Below are 24752 nucleotides of genomic sequence, written 5' to 3'. Positions count from 1 at the left end.
TTTCCTCGTCTTCTTCGCGCTACTTCAAGTCAGTGGTTTGGCTTCAACCGCCTAGTGGCTAGTTGCAGCCAAGGCATACTCATATCGTGAGTGGTGTTTTACGACAAAGCTATAGAGGGAGATCAATACTTGGTTGGTAAAACTGCATGTCTAACCAATAAACAGATGCCCTAGAGATGGTGTTCACTGTGTGAATCTACGCGTAATAACATGACGTCAACGGTATCTCCTTTCGTTTTCAGCGGACAAATCTTTACTATATGAAATGTGATATACACTTTGCCTTCTTGTGCTTAACCGTAAGCTTGCGAAACAATAACAAGCAGGCTTGGTAACGAGACAGCGGGTCTATGTAGTACCGCTTTCTTACAGGCGTCGAGAGAACCGGCTCAACCACAAAAGTTGTCAGCTGGCCCTGTAATTGTTCTACTTACGAGATCCCGGACTGTGTGCGAAATTGGCACTGTCCCCTGTGTCACGTTTAATCTATCAGTGGGACGTCGACACTGTGCATGACTATGTGGCGCTTAGGGGAGTGTTGTGACAGCACCCACAGAGGCATTTTGTATTGCTTTCTTTTTCTTTTTCTCTAATCTTGTGCACTCCATTTCCCCCTTCCCCGGTACAGAGTAGCCAACCGGAGATACTCTCTGGTTAACCTCGCTGTCATTGCTTTACTTTTCGTTTGTTTGTGCAAGGGCGGGAGCTACTCTAGTGTCAGAAGTTGGCCTCAGTAGATACTAGGAATTCTAATTAGTCGCGACGTTGATTTCTATCCGTGGCTTCACTTTTACAGGCCACTTGAAGCGCAAAGAAATGGCCTCGTGTCATCGATTTGAGCAGAAGCGTGATGTCGCCCGAAGGCACACATTTCACAGCTGCAGAATGCAGTGAATAAGAAGCATAGGACGACTTTGGTTAAACTGGTTCAGTGTCTCAGAGCATCAGTGCATAGTAGTGGCTGGAGTAAACGCACTGCTGTGCCGAATATCTTCAAGAATTCTTTTAAAAGTGAAAACAGAAGCCTTGGCGAAGACGTTTCAAAGACCTGAGAGTTACATTTTCAAGGTTAATTAATCCAAAAAGGTTACGATTAGAAAAATGGTTCGTCTCATCAAGAAGTAAAATAATAAGTAGCTAATTATGACGTTAATAGGCAAATTAGGCGTACGATATTACAAGATAGTGGCGGATCCCCACATGGATGGTTTCATAATTAAGCGGGTTGCTATTACGCTGGATGCTTTGTTGGAGTTAGAAAGGAACAGGCGGACTCAACTCCAGTTGACGTCTATGTAAAGCGAAGCATTCTTGGTGCGAGTGGCTCACGAAGAATGTGTGTGTACATGTGAAGCGCGGTTTTCGAGATATAAATGTTAGTATTACAGAGCAGCATGTTACACGAAGAAATGATTTTCATTGCACCGAATTATTTAGGCAGGCTGTATTACATACGCACACATTTACACGAAGCGCACCAGATGCATGTATCATGGTTCAAATTTTCAGTGATTATCCATAGTGCCGCGTTGTACTCGGGGTGTCTCTGATGCGTCGGCTTCTTCTAGTGCAACTGCACATCGAAACACGCCGGCTTGCCTGCGAGAAAGGGCGTCCTATGCCGCGTGTCATGCGTCCGCAGGCGTAATGGTAATGGGGGAGGCTAGGCGACGCCCAGAAGATCCATATTCTAGCTATAAGAGACGCATTTTAGTGGGAGGCTCATAACTTATTTTCACCATCCGGGATGTTCAAAGAGGGCGCACCCCATGCATTGTAAACGAGTGTTCGTGCACTACACCCCCATAGGAAGGCGGACGCCGTGACCGGCCGAATTGAACCCGTTGATCTCGTTCTCAGCAACACGCCACCACAGCCACTGAGCGAACGTGGTGGGTTACAACCGTTTGCATTGTTTACCCAGAAGCGTGTTAGCTGAGACGCCTTGTGTAATCGAGAAAGCTTTCATTTATACTGGGGAAACATACCGGGCGTGAGTGTGTCTTCTTTTGCCCTGTTCCCTTTTGTCTTTTTATAAACTGGAACAAACTCGGCAGCAACGCCGTCGCTCCCTAGAGCGGTATTTAGGTACGGGAGCGATATTGATAGCATTGGCTTTCACCTAGCTCTGCTCATCCGGTGCGTAATGGTTTTCCGCAAGCCACACGAGGCACCCGGCAAAGAAACGATGCATAAATCACATGGTTTCCGCATCGCGCGTTGCTCCGAGAAGTGAACACCGGTTTCCAAGAGAACGCCGTGTTAGAGGGATGATCAATAACCACATCTCAGTTGGGGGCCTGGCAGCCGTTCGTAATGCGGGACACTCTTTTCCGCTTGCTGCGAAACAAACTTCATGACGACGTGCGCACCCACAAAGAAGCTGAAAGGCTGGAGGCGGCGGAAGCGCGCAATCCAGCCAATTTGTTGATCGCGTGACAGGTCCACGACTATCCAATGCGTGTGCGGCGCTGCTTTATTTGTCTTTTTTTTGTTTGCTCGGTTGTCTGAATATTTTTCTTCAGGCAAGTGTTTCATTGGCTTTAGCTTGCCGCATATCACCGAGCGCGTGGGAGGATTTAATGATACACAGTTAAGAACAGCGTCTCTGTTTTATTTTCTGCTGAGGTCTGTCGTGCCTCCCGTGCGGTGACGGCTCTGTGTGCTGATTAATAAGAGTATCTGCCATATAAAGTATGCGCTGGCTACATAAACCGGAGGCAACCACCGGTGTTCCAGCTACAGATAAAAGGGCCGTCGGTAGACCGCGTTGGTTCCCGTTTCCCGAATTTTCAACTGAGCCCAAAAGACAGGTTTCTTTTCTTAAATGTTTTCCCAATAGTGTAGATAAGCTGGGGAAGCGCTCGAAAGAAACTGCTCGCTATCATTATCAGACACAAAATGTGTTGTTTTTTGGGCACTGGCTAGAGATAAACGAAATAAAAAAAATCACCTTTAGTTAAAGGTGGAGTGCCGTAGGATGGAATTGTGCAAAATGCTTACGATGGGCATTTGTTTGAAGAATTTTGACGGGAACTTCAATGGAGGGTGCAGCTTATTTTTCCACGTGGCTCAGCCCCTAAGGAAAAGAAAACGCTGTGGCCCGAGCGTGGCCATCGACCTCCTTTATAGGAGTGCGGTTGGGGTCTAGGTAGATGCTGGGACTGCAGCTGTCCTTAACGACATGTGACAAGCGACGAGGCAGGCGCTCATTAACCAGCCCAAGTAGATTGGTTGGCGCGCTAAGGCATGCTTTATTCTGACCCGGATGCAGAAGAGAGAGAGATAGAGAGAGAGAGAGAGAGAGAGAGAGAGAGATTCTCTAGTGGAGCTGGAGATGTTTGTCTGGCCATACGTCTATAGTGTTGTGCTCCGGATAGAAAGGGCAATACATGAATGTCATCCTTGCCACTTGGACGCAGCGTACACAAGTAACAAGCACAAGCACGTACAGGTAATAGGCAACTAATGTGTCTGGTTTAAGCCAGCGTGCCGAACGAAAACCAATAGTGTTTTCGTCGCGCGGGAAGCATAATCAGCGCTGCCCCAAGATACAAGAAAGTGGTGCACTTTGAAGGAGCTGCCACGTGAACTTAAAGCAGATTGGGGGCAGTTCTACTGGTTGCAAAGCTCGTCAAAACGCACAAAATGTGATTTGTCGTCACATACATTGCATACAGTACACAGTGGTGATCCCGTCGACTACAGTTTGTGCTAGTAGTTGTGGTACATAGGGAACTTTACATGATTATGGGGTTGTTACATAATTGCGTGTACTGTTTTCATTTGTGGCCTTCATTTCATTTATATAATGTTTTGTTGTTGTTGATATAATACTTAATTTGATCCGCACCTCCGCCCCAACTTTGAAACATTTCTTCTTTGCCAAGGACGCTGAGCCAATAATCTTGGCTTCTGCTGCTGCTGCAGAGTAAGAACAAGGACAATTTGGAATAAGAAGCCGTTTGAAGCGGAGGTAGATTACAAGAGCTACAATCGAGTAGCAATATAGGCCGAAGAACAATCTTGTCTGGACACATTGGGGATACCTAAGCGTCTGTAGATTTCGCAATGCTAAGGTAAAATGTGGTCGAAGTTACTAGGTTTCACCGTCTCTCGTATTGAATTTTTGACCCTGGTTAGTGCTTTAAATATGGAACATTTGGAAAATAAGCACAGCTGCCGCTGGACCGACCAGGTTAAATCTCTCATTCCTAGGAAGGGGCGACTGCAAAATGAAATAGCAGCCTTTCATCGGTGACCCAGTGGTTTCTTCGGTGGAACAGTGCCCGCAGAGAAGAGGTAATGCTGCCAGATGGGTCGAGGTCGACAGCCCTCGACAGTGTTGATAGAATTGTGCCACTTACCCGTGATGACTGTGTCAAAATATAGAGACGAGGCCAACGTAAACCATAACCACCATTTATTAACAGTATTCCAACTGAATCTGCACACTTTATTGTCCTCTGAAGAGTTGCTCAGCCCATAGTTTGCTTTCTTTTAGGCAGTGCCCGCTCAAGAGCAAACAGAGACAAAAAGACGAAGAACCAAGCTGCGCCTTCCATGATATGTTCACAGACACAACGGGCTTTCTTTCAGCATGGCACAAACCAAGGTCCCTAAACTATCCGAACGGTGGTAACAGTGCACAACAGAATACGCCAGCTTTTAAAGTTTGATACATTCTGTTCTCGTTAACGCTACGGGTTCCTAACGCAAGGGATACAACTCCTGGACGTGTGTTCCCAGAATATATTGCACATGGTGGTCAGCATGATGTTGCTCCCCTGTGACTCCTTCAAATATTTATGAACTTCATTTAAACGTAAAGTTGCAAATAAAAGAAAGCGCTAAGGAGTATACACCACGCAGGAGAGGAGCCATGTGCCACGTGCATTCTGACCTCGCCGTTCATTTATCGTTTCCATATTGATATCAACCCTGTGCCGAATATGCCTACCCCACTTATGTTTTTTTTTCTTGCAGTTAATTAGAAACAAACGTGTATCTACCATGAAGAGGCGCACGAATAAAGCTAGCAGAATATAAACACAATGAATACGTTACTAAATTTCAGAGTTGCTTGCAAATTCAAACTGAATGGATCACTTTCTCTTGCTGTTCATGCTCTTGAGCATCCGTGGTCTTTGCGTTTCATCATCTCAACGGTGTCCCGAAACGAACATATTATTTACTTATCTGTGCTTGTTTTCGGGACGTGAAAACTTTGTGATATACGTTAATACGAAAACTTAAGTTGTTGCCGTCTGGACAACTTCTACAAGTTCTTTAAGGAAGCTACATTTCTCCGAGTTTATACATTGGGTGGTAAAGCTTGTCGAGAAATGTTTTGTTCACCGCATTGCAATGGCCTTTGTGCAGTGATAGCTAGCTCAAATTCTCCATGTAGAACAAAAACTTATTCCCATTCACACTTACGGTTTACTCACTTCTACAAGAAACTGTTCTCTTTTATAATAATATTAAGCTAATGCCATCCGAGAAAGAGCTTAGCATGGCGTTGGAGCCCCAGAACACTTTGCAGGTGTCACCCATTTTATCATCATTCGACCACGCGTACATTAAAAATATATATATATCTTTTCGAAATTTTCCGTTTCATATTGCGCACTTTCATTACGTAGTCGTGTAGCTTATGTACAGTACAACAGTTTCACCACACTCATTCACTCAAATAACATTCACCTGGCGTTTTGGTGACACAACTGAGGAGAAACAACGTGCCATCATTGCAGTATACAGAAAGCGCGTATGCTACCGCGCTAACAATGAAACCTCCCGAGAGCCGATGTCAGCAACGCGGGCGCGCGTTCGTGACCAATCGCAGCCGTCTCTCAACTAACGTATCTTGTTGCGAAAGGGGAGGAAAATGAAGAGGACACCGGGGAATAATGTCCAAATAAATGCTTTCACTTAAGGTTCACTTCGTTCAACTTTGTACAAGCATACAAACACACGCACAGGCACTCATAATATCATTCTTTCGGCGGGCTCTACTACCTCGACGAAGGAAAAATTGCGCCGCTAAACAGGCTCCCTTTCGTGATTCGTTGTTTCAGTCTAGGGAAATGCCAGTTCAGCTGTGGCAGGTTGAAACGGCCCGAAGCAGCCTGCTGCTTGTCCTTCTCGACGGCACTGAGTTCAGCGTCCTCGAGGTGTCGGAACGAGTAACAGCTCTGAGTTCTCTTTCCGGGGGACTGCGCTTCCGCACCTTCAGCTTCGCCAAAGTTCACCGTCAGCACCTGAGAGAACATGCGCCTCATCGGACACGCCCCCTTGGAGGCAGCGTTGCCGGCATCGTCGACCACCAGCCTGTCTTCCGTACCGCATTCCGCGAGAGGCTCGGGAGCCAGGGAGTCCGCAGTCGGCGACGCGCTGCTGGTCGATGACTGGCGGACTTTCTTGTCCCCCTTGCGAAGCATGCTGCGTAGGCCTGGGAAAAAACCGTGCGCCTCTTTGGCCGCCTTGACGACCACGGTCGGGACGCCGCAGTTGGAGGTAGGGTCCCGGAGATCGCCGAACGAGAAACGAGCTAGCGACGACAGGCCACTGCGACCGCCTTTGCTGCTTTTCTGAACGAGCGGACTTCGGAGCCTGTCGACGTCGTCTTCGTCTCCGCCTAAGCGGAACGGACATCTGGGCTTGAACTTGTTGCCGCTCCGAGGTTCGTCGTCTTCGAGGTTCTCGTTCAGGTCCTGGTTTCGCGATCCAAACGGGCAGCACTTGAGCGTAGTTGCTCGCTTCGACGTTGGAGCCTTGACTTCCTTCGAGGAAACGACAGTATCGTTACGTTCGGAAGGTGGGACATCCGAGAAGGTGTCGAGTTGGCTACCAGCATGGGGTCGCTCTTCCATGGTCTTCGGAGAACTGGTTGTAAGATCTTGACAGTCGGTTTGGATTTCTTCTGGTGGAGAGCCTATTTCAGCGACGGCCGGCGGCTTGCCGCCGGTGGCGCTCTTGGATCCGGTCTTGCGCTCGGCGCACGGCGATGCTCCTTGAGACGAAAGAGTGTCGCTACTGAGGGACAGTTCTTGACTGCTCGCCGACTCTACGTTGATGACGCACATCGGTTCGTCGAAAGGGTCATCGTCGCTGGTGTGGCCGGTACCTTCGCCAGTTTTTTCAGCGTCGTCGAAGCTCTGTAGAAACTTGCACTCAGAGCCGCTGTCGGGGGTCGAGTCCTGCCTGCTCGTGGCGACCGCGGGAAACTCGAACACGCGCCCTCGATGCTTCCGCTTTATAGGTGGTGTGAACTGTCCCGGACACTCCTGTAATGGGAGAACGGAGGGCAAAAACAATTGTTTGCGGAGCTACGCACGCACGCACGGACACTCTGTGAGCCCCCGATGGACCACGCTATGCAATAAACATTATGTCTGTGCTGAACTGATGAATAGTTATAGGGTGCGCAGTAGCAAACTATTTATAAAGTGAATGACGCCTCCAACAAAAAAGTTGAATGAACTCGACGTTTTGGCTCCAACAGGGCTCCTTCATCAGGGGTTAAATGGTGGATGGCACCTGTACGGAAGATATTGCAATGATGGTCAAGGTATTCAACTTAACATACCATGACGTAAGTATTTATACTTGCCAAAGAGGCAATTGTATCATAACGTACATCTTCCAGTAATGAGCTGAACTTTCACGTCTACTGTGCTCCGTTTTTCTACTCTCAAGTATATATTTCTTCCATGCACTATATGTACTCGCTCTTTGATTACCGAAGTCCGAGTACCCCTCATCATGATTTGCAATACTGCATAAAGGAAATAGTGTCAGCTTAGAACTAAATGAGATCGATTCAGCCATGCTTGCGAGGAAAAGGTGGTTCAAGGATGTTCTATTTATTCATTTCGTGAGGTTCACTGAATTTGACTGTAAACACAAGCCACGTTAACGCAATGGAACGAGCTTTCGGATCCAAAGTAACAGTGAAACTGCTTCTGAGAATTTCCCTATAGTATTACTTCTTGAGTATTGCCAGATAGGCGGTTATCGGTAATATGGCTCAGAAAGCTATATATGCATGAATGTGGGCGTAGTTTCCTGAAATCTTAACCAAACGTGTGTGAAGACTGGCTTCTCCGTCGTAACTGGCTCCTCCATTGTAAGAGCATCTATTGGGAGAAGCTGCCTTTGTGCTGCTCTCCATTTTGCAGGTATATTGGACCTATTTGTGCGCTTAGCTGGGAATGTTACGTCTGAAAAGGTAACTTCGTCACATTCGGCACTTTGCACTGTAAGAGCGGCGGTCAACCGATTGCATTATAAGGAGGCCGGGTACCTGGCTGAGATTAGCGGATATGAGGCGTTATGCAGCCTGTGGTTCCTGCGGCATAGACAAAGAAAAAACAGGCTTCTTCTTTTTTTGATCACGTGTTTAGGTCTTTTCATTTATAGCTAGCATGTATTTGTGCCCCTATGCATATCAGGGTTGGTAATCGGCAGAAGATAATTTATATTTACTGAGGTGCGTCTATTACAGTATTCTATGCTTCAGTTATTTCAATGCCTCCTTTAAAAGATGCCTGCCGCGTGAGCTGAGAAGCTGGTTCCGGCCTCTCTCCTCTTTCCTCCTCTCCACCAGGTTCGTCTGCGAGCGCTGTTGCGGCGGCTGCTCCAAACTTGAATCACGTTCCTCTGCCTCCGAGATTTTAGCGGCGTCTGTTGCGATCCCGGAGGCAGGACCCGCGGTCTATCGTCAAGCCATTGGTCGAGCGCGCACTAGCCTAATAATCGTCACTTCCTCCGCAACAGGAAGCAGGGTCAACAGCGAGCGCCGTCTCTCCGCGGCTACCCTGAACTGCAGGAACTTTCGCTCCGATGGGAAAACTAGCGACGCGGCAGGCATCTAGTAAAGGAGGCATTGGTTATTTATAATACGGTTGCTCCTTTCAGCTCGTACCATTTCTCTCGAATCACTTTTATTGACCGTCCCAGCGTGGTCCGCGATGGTGTGGAGTACAGCATAATGATCCCTTGACGTGGTGTCAGCCGCCACTCTTTGACAGTAACGGAAGGTAGGAACTAAGTGTGCAGAAATATTGAATGCATAGTGCGCTTTGCAGCCGGATAAATAGCGAGATAGTGGCAAAGCAGTGCCTTTATACACCCTAAGCGCTATGGAGAGTGCGCTGTGAGAGCAGGCTTATGTTATTGCTTCTTTTACAAGCAGTGTTGCGATAACGCGTCACAGGTAATAATGTTACCGGATGCTTTACATTTTTTGATAACTTAGTAACGCACTCATTACGTTTACCTAACTGTTACGGAGTACTTACGTTAACATTTCTCAGTAACGTGAAGCGTAACGTTACTATTTACATTAAGTACCAGTACCGCCCCCTCCCCCACTCGCCCCCCCCAAAAAAAAAGATAAAGAAGAAAAAGAAAGAAAACAGAGGCACAAAGCCTTTCAACTAAAGTGGCGTGGCAAATTAACAAAATGTACGAGCACTCTCCACGACTATTCTCTCGTCCCGCACGCGTGCTTCAAAACACGTGCCCTTGATGATGCAGATAGCAGACCTTGCTAAAACATTTCTTTGCAGAGTTAACATTGAGCAAGGAACTTTGATTTGTGTTTAGTTTCGCGTTGAAGACATGGTTCCACCGCGTGCCACGGAGTTGCAAGCCATCAGGTGTAACTCTACAGACAGAAATACTTGACCAGTGATGGAACTGAAGTCCTAGATATGTGTACGAAGTTATCTCGCCAATTTGTATTGAAAGCATAAGCTTGCTGTATGTGGAATATCACCCTTATAACATTGTTGTCTTGGGTACGTGCAACGAAGACCCGAAATATAAAATATCTGCAGTAATGACTACGCAACATACGTTACCTATTTCTTTGTAACGCTAACGCTAGCACGCTACCTTAGTTTACGCTAATGTAGGTTGGTAACGCGTTTCTTTCATTCGAACGTAACGAATAACGTATCTCGGAACGTTTTTTTTTTTTGGTAACGCCTACAACACTGCTGACAAGCTACGTTTCTTCGCGCTACAGCGACGCAGTCAGAAGGGCCTTATTCTGCGCGGGAGGTGGCAGGGTGTTTTTTAGCCTGGACCGGAGAGACAAGTGACGCAGTCATCAGTAACATTTTAAGCCATGTCAGCACGAATCATACGTCTTCCTTCTGAGCGTGTTGTCTGTGGCGCTCACCGTGCCATTAGACACTTGACGATGGAGTTGCATGACAAACTTGCTGGTACAGCGGAGGATTTAGACAGAAACAGTGGCACGCATGGTGACTGGAAACAAAGACAGACTACCAGTGTGTGCGCATCTCTAGTACCGGCGTGACAAAACTAAATCTCAACCTCTGTTTCTCTCCCGTGTCTCCAAGTTACCTCTTCGTCGTCGAGGAGTACCAAGCACTTAACAACTGTGGAAACTTACGGGGTTCCTGGCCATGTCTCCGCTAGTGATGAGTGGAGATCCGCCGGGAGATGGTGTGGACGAGCTCCGAGAGCCCGTGTTTCTGTCCGAGTGCACCGGCGATCCCGTGGGTGACCGGAAATGACCGCCGCCTCCGTATAGCGCCGGCCCCAGCGTGGCAGGATCCGGCGCCACGGCGTCACCCGGCCGTGACACGCTGTAGCAGCATACCTGAAGCTCGGGGCAAGGCTTCGTGGCCAGGAACAGGTAGCCGTCCTTTTTAAGGTGCCTGTTCGGAGAGCGACACTTGGTAGCTGATGCAACAGGGAATTTTTTCGTACATGTCGCAGACGTCTGCTGCCCTTAAGGGGGAGGTGTCAACACTTTCTAGTGGGCGTCACACGAACATATGTTATATTAAGAGGAAGCTTTAGCTCGAGCCCAACTCCGACGCGGCCTGTTCAAATACATGTAAAACGCAAAAACATTTTTATGAAGTAACCCCTGGACCGATATTGATGAAATTTATTGCATTTGAAAGAGAAAGTTAAATTCTAGTGACTGTTAGAAGCGGAATTTCGATTTAGGGCTTGCATTTTCTTAAAGCGATTTCCAGATATTTGACCGTTTGAAAAAAATAGAAGTACGAAGTTTACAAATTCATAGCTCTGCATCAAGAACTGATATCGCGGTTCTGTAAACGGCATCCATTAGATTATTCAAAGCGGACAAATTCAATATGTGACTTTACATCTTACGTGAATTTGTTACGTTGGTTACAACGGTTTTGCAAAAGTTGTATTTCCCTATGATTAATTATTTTTTATATTCTTGTGTAACATATCAATTTTGTCCGCTTTATATGTACTATTAGATGTGATTCACAGAATTATATTATCATTTTTAGTGGTCGAGTAACAGAGTTGTAACCTCCATAGTTTCGTTTTCTGAAAATTTTCGATTTTTTGCCAATTTTTAATAAAAAATTGACAACCTAACTCAAAAATTAAAAACCAACAATCATTAGACCTTAAGTTTGTCATTTAAATACAACAAACCGCGTCAAATTTGGTGCAGTGGTTGCCGAGAAAAACGAATTCTCCTTTTACATGTATTTAGATAGGAGCACTCGAGCTAAAGCTTCCTCTTAAGACCACTCGTTCACCCAGTGTGTACGCTAATAAATTACTTCTATCGGCGATAAAGGCAGTGACATAAAATCTCACTGTTAATCTTACTCAGACCCCTACAGAACAACAGAACAACCACCCCCAAACTGCCAGAGACCAAGGCTTGCCTCATTGAGGGTCAGTGAACCAGCGCTCTCAAAGTGCATATGCACGGGAAGAGACGCGCTGTCAACCTTGATCCCGCAGTTTCACACGGCAGAGGTTGCAGCGTCTTGAGTGATTAGTCACAAACAAAAGCGTTGACCAGCGTGTATAGCGTAAGCGGGTGCATCCAAATAAAAAAGGCTTCGCGCTTCGTGCATGCATTCCCGATGCCTTGTCTGTTCTTGCAAGGATGAGTGGAGAGGTAACGCGACGCGCCGCTGTTACGTTAATGAAAAGAAACAGAAAGTGCTAATGAAATGTTAAGTGTTTCAGATTTATTTCACAGAATTTCATAATTTTTTACGTTTCCTTATATTATTAAATCGAGGGAACTCACCGCTTTGTCTCCTCTGTGATGGTGACCTGTTTGGGCAATCCGCGACTCTCTACTTTGTTTGCTAGAGTGACCGTGTGCCCGAAGAGGCAGTAGCGAGGCATCTGAGTACCAACGACGCCAGCCATAGCAGGACCCGAGTGGATGCCAATGCGTATCTGCGGAAGGACAACACAAACGGAAACTTCGCTGAAGGCTGTATAATGTTTCTTTAGTCTGCAACCTTGGTTTTACTTGAAAGCGACGGCAGAAACACTTGACTTGAGCCTTGAGTACCTCTACCAATCACAGACCAGTAACGATCCTTGAGAAAACCAGCGATAAAATTGAGACGCAAACACGACAGGAAGGAGAGACACCGTAACGCTGGTCGTATTTCTGTCATGTTTGCGTCTCAATTTTCTCACTGGTTTTCTCAAGCGTCAGCATGAACCAACTGGCCCAGCAAGCAGCACTTCTACAGTAACACCCGCTTAAACGCTGCTTCACGCGTTTTCAGTACTCATCACAAGACCCAACAAATTGCGTTTGACAACCGGGGGTATACACGCGTAGAAGGAACCTCACAAATGCAAAGGTATACTGCTTACTGGGGCCAAATGTTTTGGCAAAGCATGCTAAATTCGAACTGTGACACTTTATGAATATAAGCAAATTTGAGGGGAAAAGAAATCACTTGAGAACGAAATAGTATATGGGTTGGAGTGTAGAAGCTTTCTTGAGTTATAATTTTCAGTGCAGCTATATAAAACTCTAGTGGTAATGTAGACGTAACCCTCGTAATGTCTACCAGCGCCCGCCCACGTGGTGTACGAGAGGTTTGGCGCTCTGAGGTGTAATGTTGTGATATGCCAAACGCAAGCACATTGGTTCTACTGCAGCAGTGGTGTGTTATGGTCATTGGCACGTCACTAATTGCCTTGAAAGATTAGTTCGGAGACAGCTGCGTCACTGCTTGGCTCACTACTTGGACTTTGAGCTTAGCTGTTTCGGCATGGGAGAGAAACAGCCGAACAGGAAGAAGCGCGTTTTGGCCCCGCATTCATCACGCTGTAGTTGCATCGTGAGCTCTACCTATCATCATCAACAGTCTATTAAACCTACAGTATATGAAATTTGGGCAATTTTGTATGAATTTATATTTGGCTTAAAGCGCAATAAAAGAAAAAAAAAAACACACACACACACATGCACACAAGGACACAAAAAAGGATGACCAGACAGGACAAGTGCTATTAAAGGTCCACCGCATTATGTAGGCTTCTCATAGCGATCCGCAATTACACACGTATTGCTTTAAAAGAGTAAATCCCGTGCCTATACGTTATCTCATATCTTCACATCCCTTAACCATTTGCCTTCCTCGGCTGCATCTTTTTCGTTCCATCGCTCGTCGCACCGTCTTCAGCTTCCTCAGAGAGTTTAAGTTAATTAGGTTAGCACAGGAAGACTGAACTCATTATATACGTTTACTTGCGAGGATACCGACAAGCTGCATCTCGGGACTTCAGCAATTTAACTGCTACGTCTCCACATATTTCTTTTGATTTAACCTCAAGGAACGAAATGCACCATTGCGCAATTTTCGCCTGTCGTTAGAACAAAATTCGCACACTTCTAACAATAAATAAGTAAGCACCATGTCACAATCTTACGTAATGCTGTCCACGCGCATATTCCGTTAATCACGTTTGTTTTGGTTCTGAAGCTTAAACTTGTAGCTAAAGCTTATTCTTACTTATGCTTATTCGTAACACTTATTCTTTGCCGGTGCTTGCATCCGTTAAGAATGCGTTTGCGTTAAAGGGACACTAAACAATTATGTGAATTTAATTTGCGTATAAATAATTACAAGGTTTCTATACAAATGTTTCAACTCATAGCTAAAAGCTGTATATATGGGTCTTATCGACAATTACATTAAGTCGAGCTAGATTAAAAGAGAACTTCATCAACGTTTTCTGTGTGCCAAGATATCAATTCCTTGCGTAGAAGATTTCCACTGAAGGCCTCACTGCTGCTCTTGAATTTGAACTACCCGCGCCGAAACGAACGAATTGACGTAATCTCCACGTGACCTACCCCTATGCCACTATCTTGGAATCGGCCAATGCTTACGTCAGATGAGAAGTACCACTGGGCACAGCAGGTGGCGCCGTGGCAATTTTCCATTTTACTCGCTTTCTCATTTAAGCTCTATTGTCGCTACGAATGACGAATTCGCTGTTGCAGAGGCCTAATCTGTCAGCCTAGCACGACTTAACGTTGTCCTTCAATGCCTCTTTAAATCGGCACTGTAAAACCCGATTATATTGCACCCTGTTTCAAAGTAGAATTATACCTTGTCTTGAATATTTTCGAACATCGTGAAGTTGGAGGCAGAATACGCATCAAAGTGTACGGCTACACGGAAGGAAAAGTGTATCTTCATGAAATAGATTGAACCGTCGCTGTGCCAAACAGCACCGTAAACTGGCTTATCCCCACGAGGGGGCGACGACCGCTCCCGCTGTGGAGGAAGAACAAACAAAACGTTTCACTTTCTAAATGGCGTACGCTGTATGCGAGAAAATTCCGCGACGCGACAGCACACAAAGTCCTACCATGTCTGCGGACCCATCCATAAAAAAAGTTGGTTCGCACATCGCTCGGTGTGGCATGCACGGCCTTGCGTGAGTTAGTCAATGGAGACGCGAATTCATGCCGTCGAAAGAATTGACCAATAGCCAATCGGTGTATCTCCGGGTGGAGTAAGTTTCTCAGTAAAGAAAATATAGAAAACTGCTAAATGTTAGGAATTTTAAAAGCGTGATTTAGCGTCGGAAGGAATGTTCCGAAGGATTGTTCTCTTATACGCACATTTTATCTTAACAAAATTTCATTTTCGTATGCCTGGTGATTTGCTAAGAGTGGACATTTTATATCTCTAGCAAGGATCGATAACGAGCCCAAAGAGCGCCAATTTGATAATTTAGTTCGTGATTGTATTGTGGTTAGTGTTATACTGACGGAAGAACTTGAAGAACCAACATAAAAGAACAAGAAGCGGATGTACGTAGCGCAAGTAATTGCACTACGTACGCCAATTTCTTGTTCTTTTATGTTCGCTAAAGTTTTTCCGTCACTATAATACTAAGCACAATGCAATCACCAGTCTCTACGAACTAGCCCTGTTTACTGCTTTACTATATGATAATTTAGAATAATACTCCCGAATAGATAAAGCTTTCAAATTCCTTCAGTCTGTTTCACTTAGCACACGCTTAATTCCTACCCAGATTGATCTAGATAAGACCTATAGTACTGCCTATAGAACTACGCTGCTCCGAATACCGGTATATTTTCGAAGCACTATTAACCCAAATTTCACAATTTCCCACAAGACCCATAATTACCCCACACAACCCAAAACTTTATCCACAGATCACCCTTGATGTGCCCAGCATTTTCTTCAAGTATAACTGTGCTAGCCTTAATAAATCTCTTAATGATGTTTCGTACGCACACGGAGCCCACATTTTCAACTGCACCTATTCCGAATAACAGCTTCATTATTTGCGTCGATCATTATTCATTATTCAAGATAATTACTTGTGTCGCACTGTCTTGAATAAAGCAGCTCTTCATTCATGAAAGGGGCCGCAAAACAGTCAAAAAAAGGCGCCATTCTGGTAATATAATACCAGCACATCTTTTCATTGTCAAGTCGCTTGCAGTGATAGCTCAATATGATGAATGATGCGCAACAATAAAGTCATTTTACTTTAGCCAGTTTATTTGCGGTGTCACGAAGAAAACTTGACTATTGAGACTCTGTCCATATACGTATCAATTATTAGTTTGCGTAAACAACCAAAAAGAGTAGGCGAGATGTAAGCGCGCGCGCGCTAACCAAGGCATAGCCGACTGTAGAGACGGAGATTACAATCACATAACAAAGAAAGCACGCCGCCATTTGGGGGAGTCAGTAAAATACCGCACAAAATAAACGCTAATACTGTGCGCCGATATGGTCAGGCTTCTTACCAGGATTAGCACAAGCGTCGAACTTCTATTCGAGTAGAAAAGAAAGAGGGGAATGTTCCCCCACCAGAGACCTTGAAGGCCGAACGACGAAGTCCACTTCGTGGGGTGGTGTAAACCATCAGGGAACTAGCTCCTCCACCCCCCACCCCCAACCCGCTCGACCACGCGTATAGTATTCGTCGTCGTCATGCAAACACCAAACCGATCCGACGATGAGCCGTGGCGTGAGTGGAATAATAACGCGGCAATAAAGGCGAGTCCGCTCTAAAAAGAGGAGGAACGCCGCGTTGCCGTACCCTGTGCCTTCACCCGCCGTACTTTTTCATCGTGGCGCGTTTCGATTCATCCCCAGTGCTGCCATTAATTTCGGCAGGAGCCGGATCCGTATATGGCGTGCCACCGGACTCTTTCCGCTGGACATTGCCTTGGCTCGGCTATTGGACCGACTCGGCGTGAGGTTGAGCGTATAGTTTTGAAGAAGAAGAAGAAAAAAGGGATGAGTCCTATTTTATAGACCCGCTCCTTTTCGCGTTATTTATATTGCTTCGTCATCATTGTGCACCGTCTTTCCACACAAAAGGCACCCTTACTTCAGGACGAACAGCCGTTCCAGGGGCCTGACTTTGTCTATGCCGGCAGCATATACGGTAGGCCGTGAACACTGCTTTAGTGCAAGGCTGGTCTCATTCTATCGCATTTTTCGGTACCTTACTGTTTTGAAAGAGCGCGAAAATGGGGAAAATTCCTAGTATGCGTGATGAATGCCGTCTTCATTGTGCCAGAGTCTCCTTTCGTTTAATCGTAGAGTTTGACAGCTAACCTTGAATAACTTGTCTATACAGCAGCTCCCTGGTAAAGTGGTTTAGATTAATTTTAAATGTGCTTACATAAAAAAAGATAAGTTATGGGGCTTTACGTGCTAAAACCACGATCTGATTATGAGGCACGTCGTAGTGGGGCACTTTGGCATAGTTTGGGCCACCTTAACGTGCACCTAAATCTAAGTAGACGGGTGTTTTTGCATTTCGCCCGCATCGGAATGCGGCCGCCGTGGCCGGGATTTGATCCCGCGATCTCGTGCTTAGCAACCCAACACCATAGCCACTAAGCAACCACGGCGGCATTTTTTTGTAGAGAATACAGTAAACCAGTCATAGTGTTTCTTCATCTTCACCCTTGTAATTGTTTCTCGATTGTCTTTCTTCCTAAACGAACAGGAGCCCGTAGCCTTAACCGTTTATCTGCAGCGTTAAGTGCAGCTGGAACATTTTATAGTGTCCCCGCTGGGCGAGCACGATGTTTGATTGCAATGCGAGATTGTTTGAACAAAGCGTTTGAACCTATAAGTGGACAGCATTCGTCTCTAATCTGTCATTGGTGGCTATAGGACATCGGCAAAACTTAAAACCGTAGGCTTTAAACCACACGCTCGTCGGTTTGATCCCAGAAGCGTCTGCTCGAATATCAACGTAGTGTCTAGCTTCAACTCGAGTGCGACAAACACGCGAATTAACACGGCCAGCCCATTTCTTAGTCTAGCAGCAGCCGTTTGCCCGAAAAATAAAAGAAAGAAAACGAAGGAAAGAGAAAAAGAAAGAGGGAGAAAAAAGAAGAGAAAATGTTTTATACGACAAAGCGCTTTCGTCCGTTCACTTGCATTACACGAGCAGGCGAACATTTATTTCACGAGTCACCACAAATTCCAATGATCAGTAATGAGCAACAAAGTTGAAATAATTGACTTCCTAGATTACTCGCTCTAGAGCACATGTCGTGAGGGCGTAATTAACAGCTTAGAGGACATCCTGAGACTAGCACTAGCTTCGAGATATCTGCCAGTGGATTTTGCTACAAAATTCATCGGCATTCCAGTAAATATTCTTACGAGAAACGTCTGCTTCACACACGGCAGGTCGGAATTGGCGGATGTTTCGGAACATCGAAGCCAGCCAAGGCAAGAGTGTTTAATAGGCATGCTAACAATAACATCAATTTATAATCATCTGAGTATAGCCCACAATGTGCATTTAATCGCACGTCGTGAGGCGAGTATCTCAAAACAGGCGTTACTAAGCCGTTTATAGCATTTCTGCGGGATACCGTAATTGAACTCGTGTTCGTCTGCTAGAGTGCTTCGTGTTTGTGCTTGGATGCGCGTGTATTAGTGGCACGAGCATCGAGTGACGCTCTTGTTTCTTGCGCAGCACTTCCGGTTCCCCTCCTGAGACGACTAAGGAGAAAATTCAAACTAGATCGAAAAAAAAAAATCGAAAAAATAGTACAGTACAAAATTTATGGGTTTCATTAGATATGATATCAGAGCATAAGTTTAGTTACATGTTGAGTTACTGAAGTGACTGGAATAATTAGATTTAGTTAGAAACCACTGAGACGATCGGGATCAAAATTCAAAATAAACCAGAAGAAATAGAAAGAAATAGTACAGTACAAAATTCATGTGTTTCATTATAGATATGATATCAGAGCATCAGTTCCCCCACGTTCAGAGAGCATAAGTTCAGTTAAAAGTTGAGTTACTGAAGTGTCTGGAATAATGAGAATTAATTAGAAATCACTGATTTCCGCACACCAAAGCACAGAACCGTAGATTTTAGAGACCCGCCACGTGAACACGTCATTGACGAAATTCCTGGAAACCCGGAAGTAGAAAGCGGAAGTCATGACGTCACTAATGACGTCACCCACAAGAAGGTGGCATGATATTTAACCGGATAATTAATAGAAAACATTTGCCTCCGAGTTCGGTTCGTGGGCTCCGTTTGCCTAATATTAACCTAAAGAACACCAACGCCGAGGTGAGAGTGCCACTAAGACACCTAAGTCAGGGTGGCCTACGATTTCTTCCATTTCTTTTCTTTCGCTCCCTTTCTCCTCTCACTATCCTCACTCTCTTTCATCCTTCACCTATAATAGCATGTCAAGACTATCGTTAGGTATAAACTCTACAGTTATCATAAAACTTTCCCTCTCTCGCTCTCTGCTTTACTTTAATAAGCCCATCTGTCTGAAAACTGGTTCATCTCGCTGCGCTTTCTTTCTTCGTTTTCTTGTCGTTTTGGCGTTCACAGCGAATGCTACCTTACGTTTTGAGCCGTTTGCGTCGCTTTGGAAGTGAGTTCCTTTATTGATCTAACTTCCTTTTTCACTATATGGAATGCTTTTAAAGATTAATGATCGGCAGATGATTTGGATTACAGAGGCAACATCCCTTGGACCTCCGCACTTCAAGATTTTAGTGGATCGATCGAAACAACCGAGTGCACAGGTCACGTCAGAATTGACCGGCTGCTCCATTTTACGGAGAGGGCAGACTCTTAAAGTCGGGCGCCACTTTCCAAGTGGTTCCCCCCGCATAGATTTGCATCGCGTCACGGCTGGCCTCTCGCCAGCCGTCTGGCCTGAAAGAGACGGATGGAAAGGCGTGGCCTAACCCGTCTCTCTTTACTCGGGCGGGCCACTTTCTTCTATTGCGCGCGCTTTTCCGCCAGCCACTCTACACTACTTGATGCGAAGAAAGTTTCCGACGCCTCGGTTGAACTTACTCGACGCGCTCGCGGCCTTCCTCTTCTTTTTTTTTTTTTTTTTTTTGTCGCAAAACTCTGCTCCTAGGGGCTGGGCGCCGCCTCGTAGCTGGCGTTCGAGGCAAGACCGCTGTTTGAATGCGTCCGTCGATACGTATAGGACCCGCCACCGCCAAATACGTTTTGACGAAAAACCATTCGGCGGACACACCATTCGTTCCACTTGCTCCTGCGTGACCAGCACACGGTTACGCGCGGAGTGCATTTAGACGGTACAGAGAAGCCAGCGTGAGGAATAGCGTAGAGAACGGAGCAAGAAAGGTGGGACGCAGGTGGTGATGAATATTGACTGATTCTTTCACTTTGGCCGGTGTTTGCGCAGCTCCCAGTAAAGCGGTTAGTTGAAGAGTCAGCGCCTGCGTTTGGGTCGTCGTTCCTGTCCCGCCGTTTGCGGCGGTCGCCGTGTCGAGACCACAGCGTGGCGCCGCGTTTCGCGTGGCTAGCGTTCTCGCTACTGTAGCTTTCTCGCAGCTACCTGAGCAGAGGGAAAATTGCGATCTCACGTCGTGGCGCGGATTTATTTTTAGTGCTGTTATGGGTTTCGGCTACGGTACGGTAAAACTTGCAGTAAAAAGAAAAAAACAGATGAAGAACCGTTTACGTTAAACGACTTTTATAATACACAACAAGAAATTCGGCAAATCAAAGAACCAACGGTTTGGAAGAATCACGACTTTCGCTCGTCGTGAAAAACGGGAGAAAAGTTTTGTCCAAGCCTAAGGGCCTTTATTCGCAATTAGATTAGGTAAGTGTGAATAAAGCTCGGCGATTTCTTTTTCTTTTTTCTTTTGCCATAATGCACATCGTGTTCAATATGATTACGTTTTTTTTTTTGTTGCATGCCCGTACCAGCAGACGGTGAAGTTTTCGTAACACCTTTAGTTTCGTATCTATTTGCGTCCTTTCCTGTCTCCTTGGTTTGCGGTTACTTTCTTTTCATGGCTTTTATCACTATAGCGAATTTCATGTCTTGTTTCGGGTTTTCGTGGCTCATATTGCAATCTGTGATATGACCTCACTTTAGCTGCAACGATGACATATGTTCTAGCTGCCCGATCGAAGAAACGCGACACCGTACCTCGATGGCGTGCCCTTCGACAGGTGATTGGACGGTCCGGGTGACTGCCTGCATGGCTAGACCCATGACCACCACTCGATCGGCGTGGTCCTCGGTGAACTCAGGTATCCCAGATACCACGAGATACGCGTCACCGATGGTCTCCACCTGCGAGGGGAAGGCGGACGTCAAGAATCTTCTATTGTCGTCTCGTGTTCAAATCCGTTGCGCGAAGCTTGACAAACAGAAAAAGGGACGTTCAACAGGCACCACTAATAAAAGTTCACCTTTTCTTTTTCCGGAAGGGGACATCGACTGTCTACGCAATGACAGGAGACATATTACGATAGCTTATACTGTGTGTCCCAGATAACGTTCGCCAAGCTGTTAAAGAAAAAAAAAATAAAACTGGAAGAAAAAAAAATACCAAGAAAGACACGGTGCAAGATACGATTATGAGATCTATGGTATTTGGTCGTCAGAAGCTAGCTGAGTAAAGCTCTTGCTAACCTCTGCTCCAAACGTTTTTAACTTTTTTCTTTGCATTTCACACAATGAGAAATCAACAGTATGCGTATTTATAAAAACCCAATTTGCACACGATGAGGCAATCTTTATTGCCAAAGCGTTTTTTTTTTTTTTTGACTCCCAGAATATTGCGAGCCGCCTGTCAACATGTCGTCCTCCAAAACACAAACTTGGGACATATGCACAAGCGGCTATTTGCTTAAGCAGTAAAATAAGAAGCAATGTCACTAATTTTTTTTTTACTCCGCTGCACCAGAATGTGGGCTTCTAAGCCCGAGGTTAAACGTTTTTTTCTTCACTTAGTAGTAAATAATTGACCGCTCCGAAAGATTTGTGCCCTACAAGGCCACTTCATAGAAGCGCTCGCGCGCGAAATTGCGTCATATTGCTAAGATGCCTCAGCGCACAGGCCCGTGCGTTCCTGTATACTTGGCAGTTCAGTTCTGTTGCTGGAACTAATCACGCGTTTTGCTTGCGAACAACGACATCCCTCGTGCATATTTTTATTATATGGGGCTGAAAAAAAAAGATTAATTTGACTTGTCGTGGTCGCCATGAGCGCCATTCTGAGTTCTTTATGAATTGCTTAATCTACACTTGAAATCGACGCGGAGAACGACGGCAACGCGAGAATAAGGATACAAGAGGAGCGCTGTCCTGCGTCAGCTCGGAAGGGGCGTTTTCCTTTATGCGTGCTGGTTTTATCAAACATCAATTTCTCCTGAGCGATCGTCCTGCGTGCTTTCCTTCTTGCTGCCGTCGTTCGCGTGCCTTTTTCAAGTATGCATTCACTCCAACCAACTCTGCTTTCTTCCCCCACTGAATAAATTACTGCCCGGAACGACGTATTCTTCGCACTACCGTAATCACGGAGGGAAACTCGGGACGCGATATATCTGCTTCTCCAGCGGCTGAGAGCCCGAAGGAGGCGCAGAAATGTCGTCTTCCGAGAATAGTTGATCATTCCGCAAGGGAACCTGAAATCAATGGAGGAAATATATACCACACACCTACACGCACAGCTCGCATTCAGCCGTGCTGGTTTTCGTTGGTGAACTTGAGTTGCGAAGTTTGCGAAGTTCGAACAGAGGTAGTCTATGAAAATTGTAAGGTATTCCGCATAAATTAACACTTTACGAACCGAGTGGCACTACGGAGTTGAATATACAGGGTGTTTCAGTCAACTTGTGCCAAGCCTTGAAAAACCCACTTGGGGCTACGAGAATGTATTAGCAGCTTAGCACTGTTCCCTGTCATCTTGAGTACTCAAATTAGCTTGATTGACTGACTAGATCATTTATTAAAAATATTTAGCTAACTAACCAACTTATAAAGGATCGCTTCGAGCGCAATGTCTTCAATGTATATATTGCAGGGTGCATTGAAAAAATATCGAAATAATTTCTTTGCGGGATGATAGCTGATGTGGTTTTAATTTTTCTAAACTACAAAGAAAGCGCACTAGATTTGGAATGTATCACGTGACTTGGCGCTTGCGCAGAGTGACACCAATGCCTTCAAACATGCTGTCAATGGCTTATGAACGCTGCATGCAGACCAAACGCATGAATAGGCCTTGAGAAACGTAGATAGATTGAAAACAATGGCCATGGCACGCACTTCTGCCGAGATATCTTGTTGAAGCAACGAAGCTAAGAAAGCCATGAAATATACGATAAATAGCGCATTCCCATTCTTGTAGCTTTGTCGTTCACGGACTGCGCAAAGCATTAACGTACCCACAGGATGATTCCTATCGGGGGAGGGGGTGTTCTGAAATATGGCACCACATTACGACATTACGCGTGTATATATTGTATTTCCAAGAGGTACACGACGCATCGAAATCTTAGCCGTTCCGAAAACCAAATATTCCCCTGACCCACTACTACTCTATCCTTCAGCTTGCCCTCCTCCTTCTCTTCTTTCACTTGATGTGTGTTCTTCTGTTTATGCTGCCACGTTTAATAGACAGGCGACTTCTAAAAGAGGCCGTGTAAGTCCGAGTCGTCGAAGGGGCAGCGCAGCAACGACAAAATACAAAGGCACGAGTTTGTGAGTCAGCCCGTCCTCGTCTTCTTCTGGGAGAAATTGACCCAAGCACGTGGCACAATCGCGTGGCATTATATATATATATATATATATATATATACGTGGTAATTGTAACGTGTCCAACGTGGCAGCTTTATCTTTTCATTTCAAAATCTAAGGTTATTGGCGTCAAGACGGCAGGCCCTAAGTACCACGTGATTGTCATATCCGGCGTACTAAATGCAGTACCCGCACCCTGCATCTTAGGAATGCCGAAATCATTGTATAGGTCGTATGTATATAAAGCGTGCACCAATGACACTATCGAGGACAGGCGCAGCGCGGCAACTTTGCTCGCGTGCTTTTCGCGTCGTACTTCCGCCAATGGACTTACCCACATTTCACCAAGTCGATTCGCCGGCCACTCGAATTCTCCCTGTGGCGAAACAACTTTAGTGTGCCTCCTCTCGGTGGGCGTCGCATTCACGAACGCTTATTACTTTCTGATCGGAATGACCAACATTCCCGCATGCCACTTTTGCGGATTTGACGAAACTAAAAAAAAAAAAAAACCAATCTGTATCGTTATCCAACCGTCGACTCACATCAATATGCTCTGCGTCTCAGTCTCAGCAGCTAAGACGATAGAGCGTTCTCGGTGGTGAAAATCCTGGGACCGTGGCCGAACAACTCTATATGTATGCACAACGCCACCAAAGAGCTAACGCGCTTCTTGAAGGCAACGGGGCTAGACGAGCGCATGCGACTACACGTGAGTGGGCATTCATATACGGGTGCATGCACAGTGACTCAATTTCGTCCTTCTTATGTCTCCTCCCAATGTTCCTTTTCCCCACGTCTCGGGCAGCCAACCGGGCGTGACCTTGGTTAACCTTTATGCCTTTCCTTTTCTTTCTCTCTCTCTCTCTGGGGCAAACAAAGGTGTCGGGCAAATCGGATAACTTGTCGATGCTGTCGATTCTTGCCAGCACTAATACATTTTTTTTTGTACTGCATAACTCCCGATCCACTCGCACGAATCTGCCTTTTTCAATATAGTTGCAAATGAACTGCGCAGCAGCGACTTGGAATCAAATAAAGAGCAACGTAAGGTTGATACGAAGGGCTTAAGGACTGCTTACGTATTGCGCCTTTCGAGGAGTTTCTTACACCGTAACTTCGCATGGTTTTTATTTCATAATTTGTTCCTTTAGCTCATTTCAGCCTTACGAAACGTCTGGCACTTCTTTCGTCATAGCCTGCTAGCAATTTGCCAAATTGGTCTGGCGTTGCTGGAAAAATCTCCGAGGGAAAGACACGGAGCTCCGTATAACTTCATTTGTGTCTTTGAAAGAAATATGTTGTCCACTTTTCAGTTTCTGCAACGCACTGCTCGCATAAACTGTGAACGCGGACCCAGAGTGATCTCTTT

At 45.7% G+C, this 24752-nt stretch overlaps 1 protein-coding gene across 1 annotated transcript in view; it reads right to left on the bottom strand.

The window, feature by feature from the left end:
• Positions 1 to 4406: 4406 nt before the first annotated feature.
• The window catches only part of LOC126536346 (guanylate cyclase soluble subunit beta-1-like), a 231263-nt gene continuing 210917 nt past the window's right edge, over positions 4407 to 24752 (bottom strand). Inside the window, exons 10-13 of the mRNA XM_050183277.2 lie at positions 20783 to 20929; positions 12080 to 12234; positions 10430 to 10697; positions 4407 to 7289 (exon numbers count right to left, since the gene is read on the bottom strand). Coding sequence (XP_050039234.1) covers positions 6018 to 7289; positions 10430 to 10697; positions 12080 to 12234; positions 20783 to 20929 — 1842 coding nt within the window. The 3' untranslated portion in view covers positions 4407 to 6017. The remainder of the gene's footprint in view (positions 7290 to 10429; positions 10698 to 12079; positions 12235 to 20782; positions 20930 to 24752) is intronic.

The sequence above is a fragment of the Dermacentor andersoni genome, chromosome 4 (assembly GCF_023375885.2).
Source record: "Dermacentor andersoni chromosome 4, qqDerAnde1_hic_scaffold, whole genome shotgun sequence".
Lineage (NCBI taxonomy): Eukaryota > Metazoa > Arthropoda > Arachnida > Ixodida > Ixodidae > Dermacentor > Dermacentor andersoni.
This window is presented reverse-complemented; position numbering and strand designations above follow the sequence as displayed.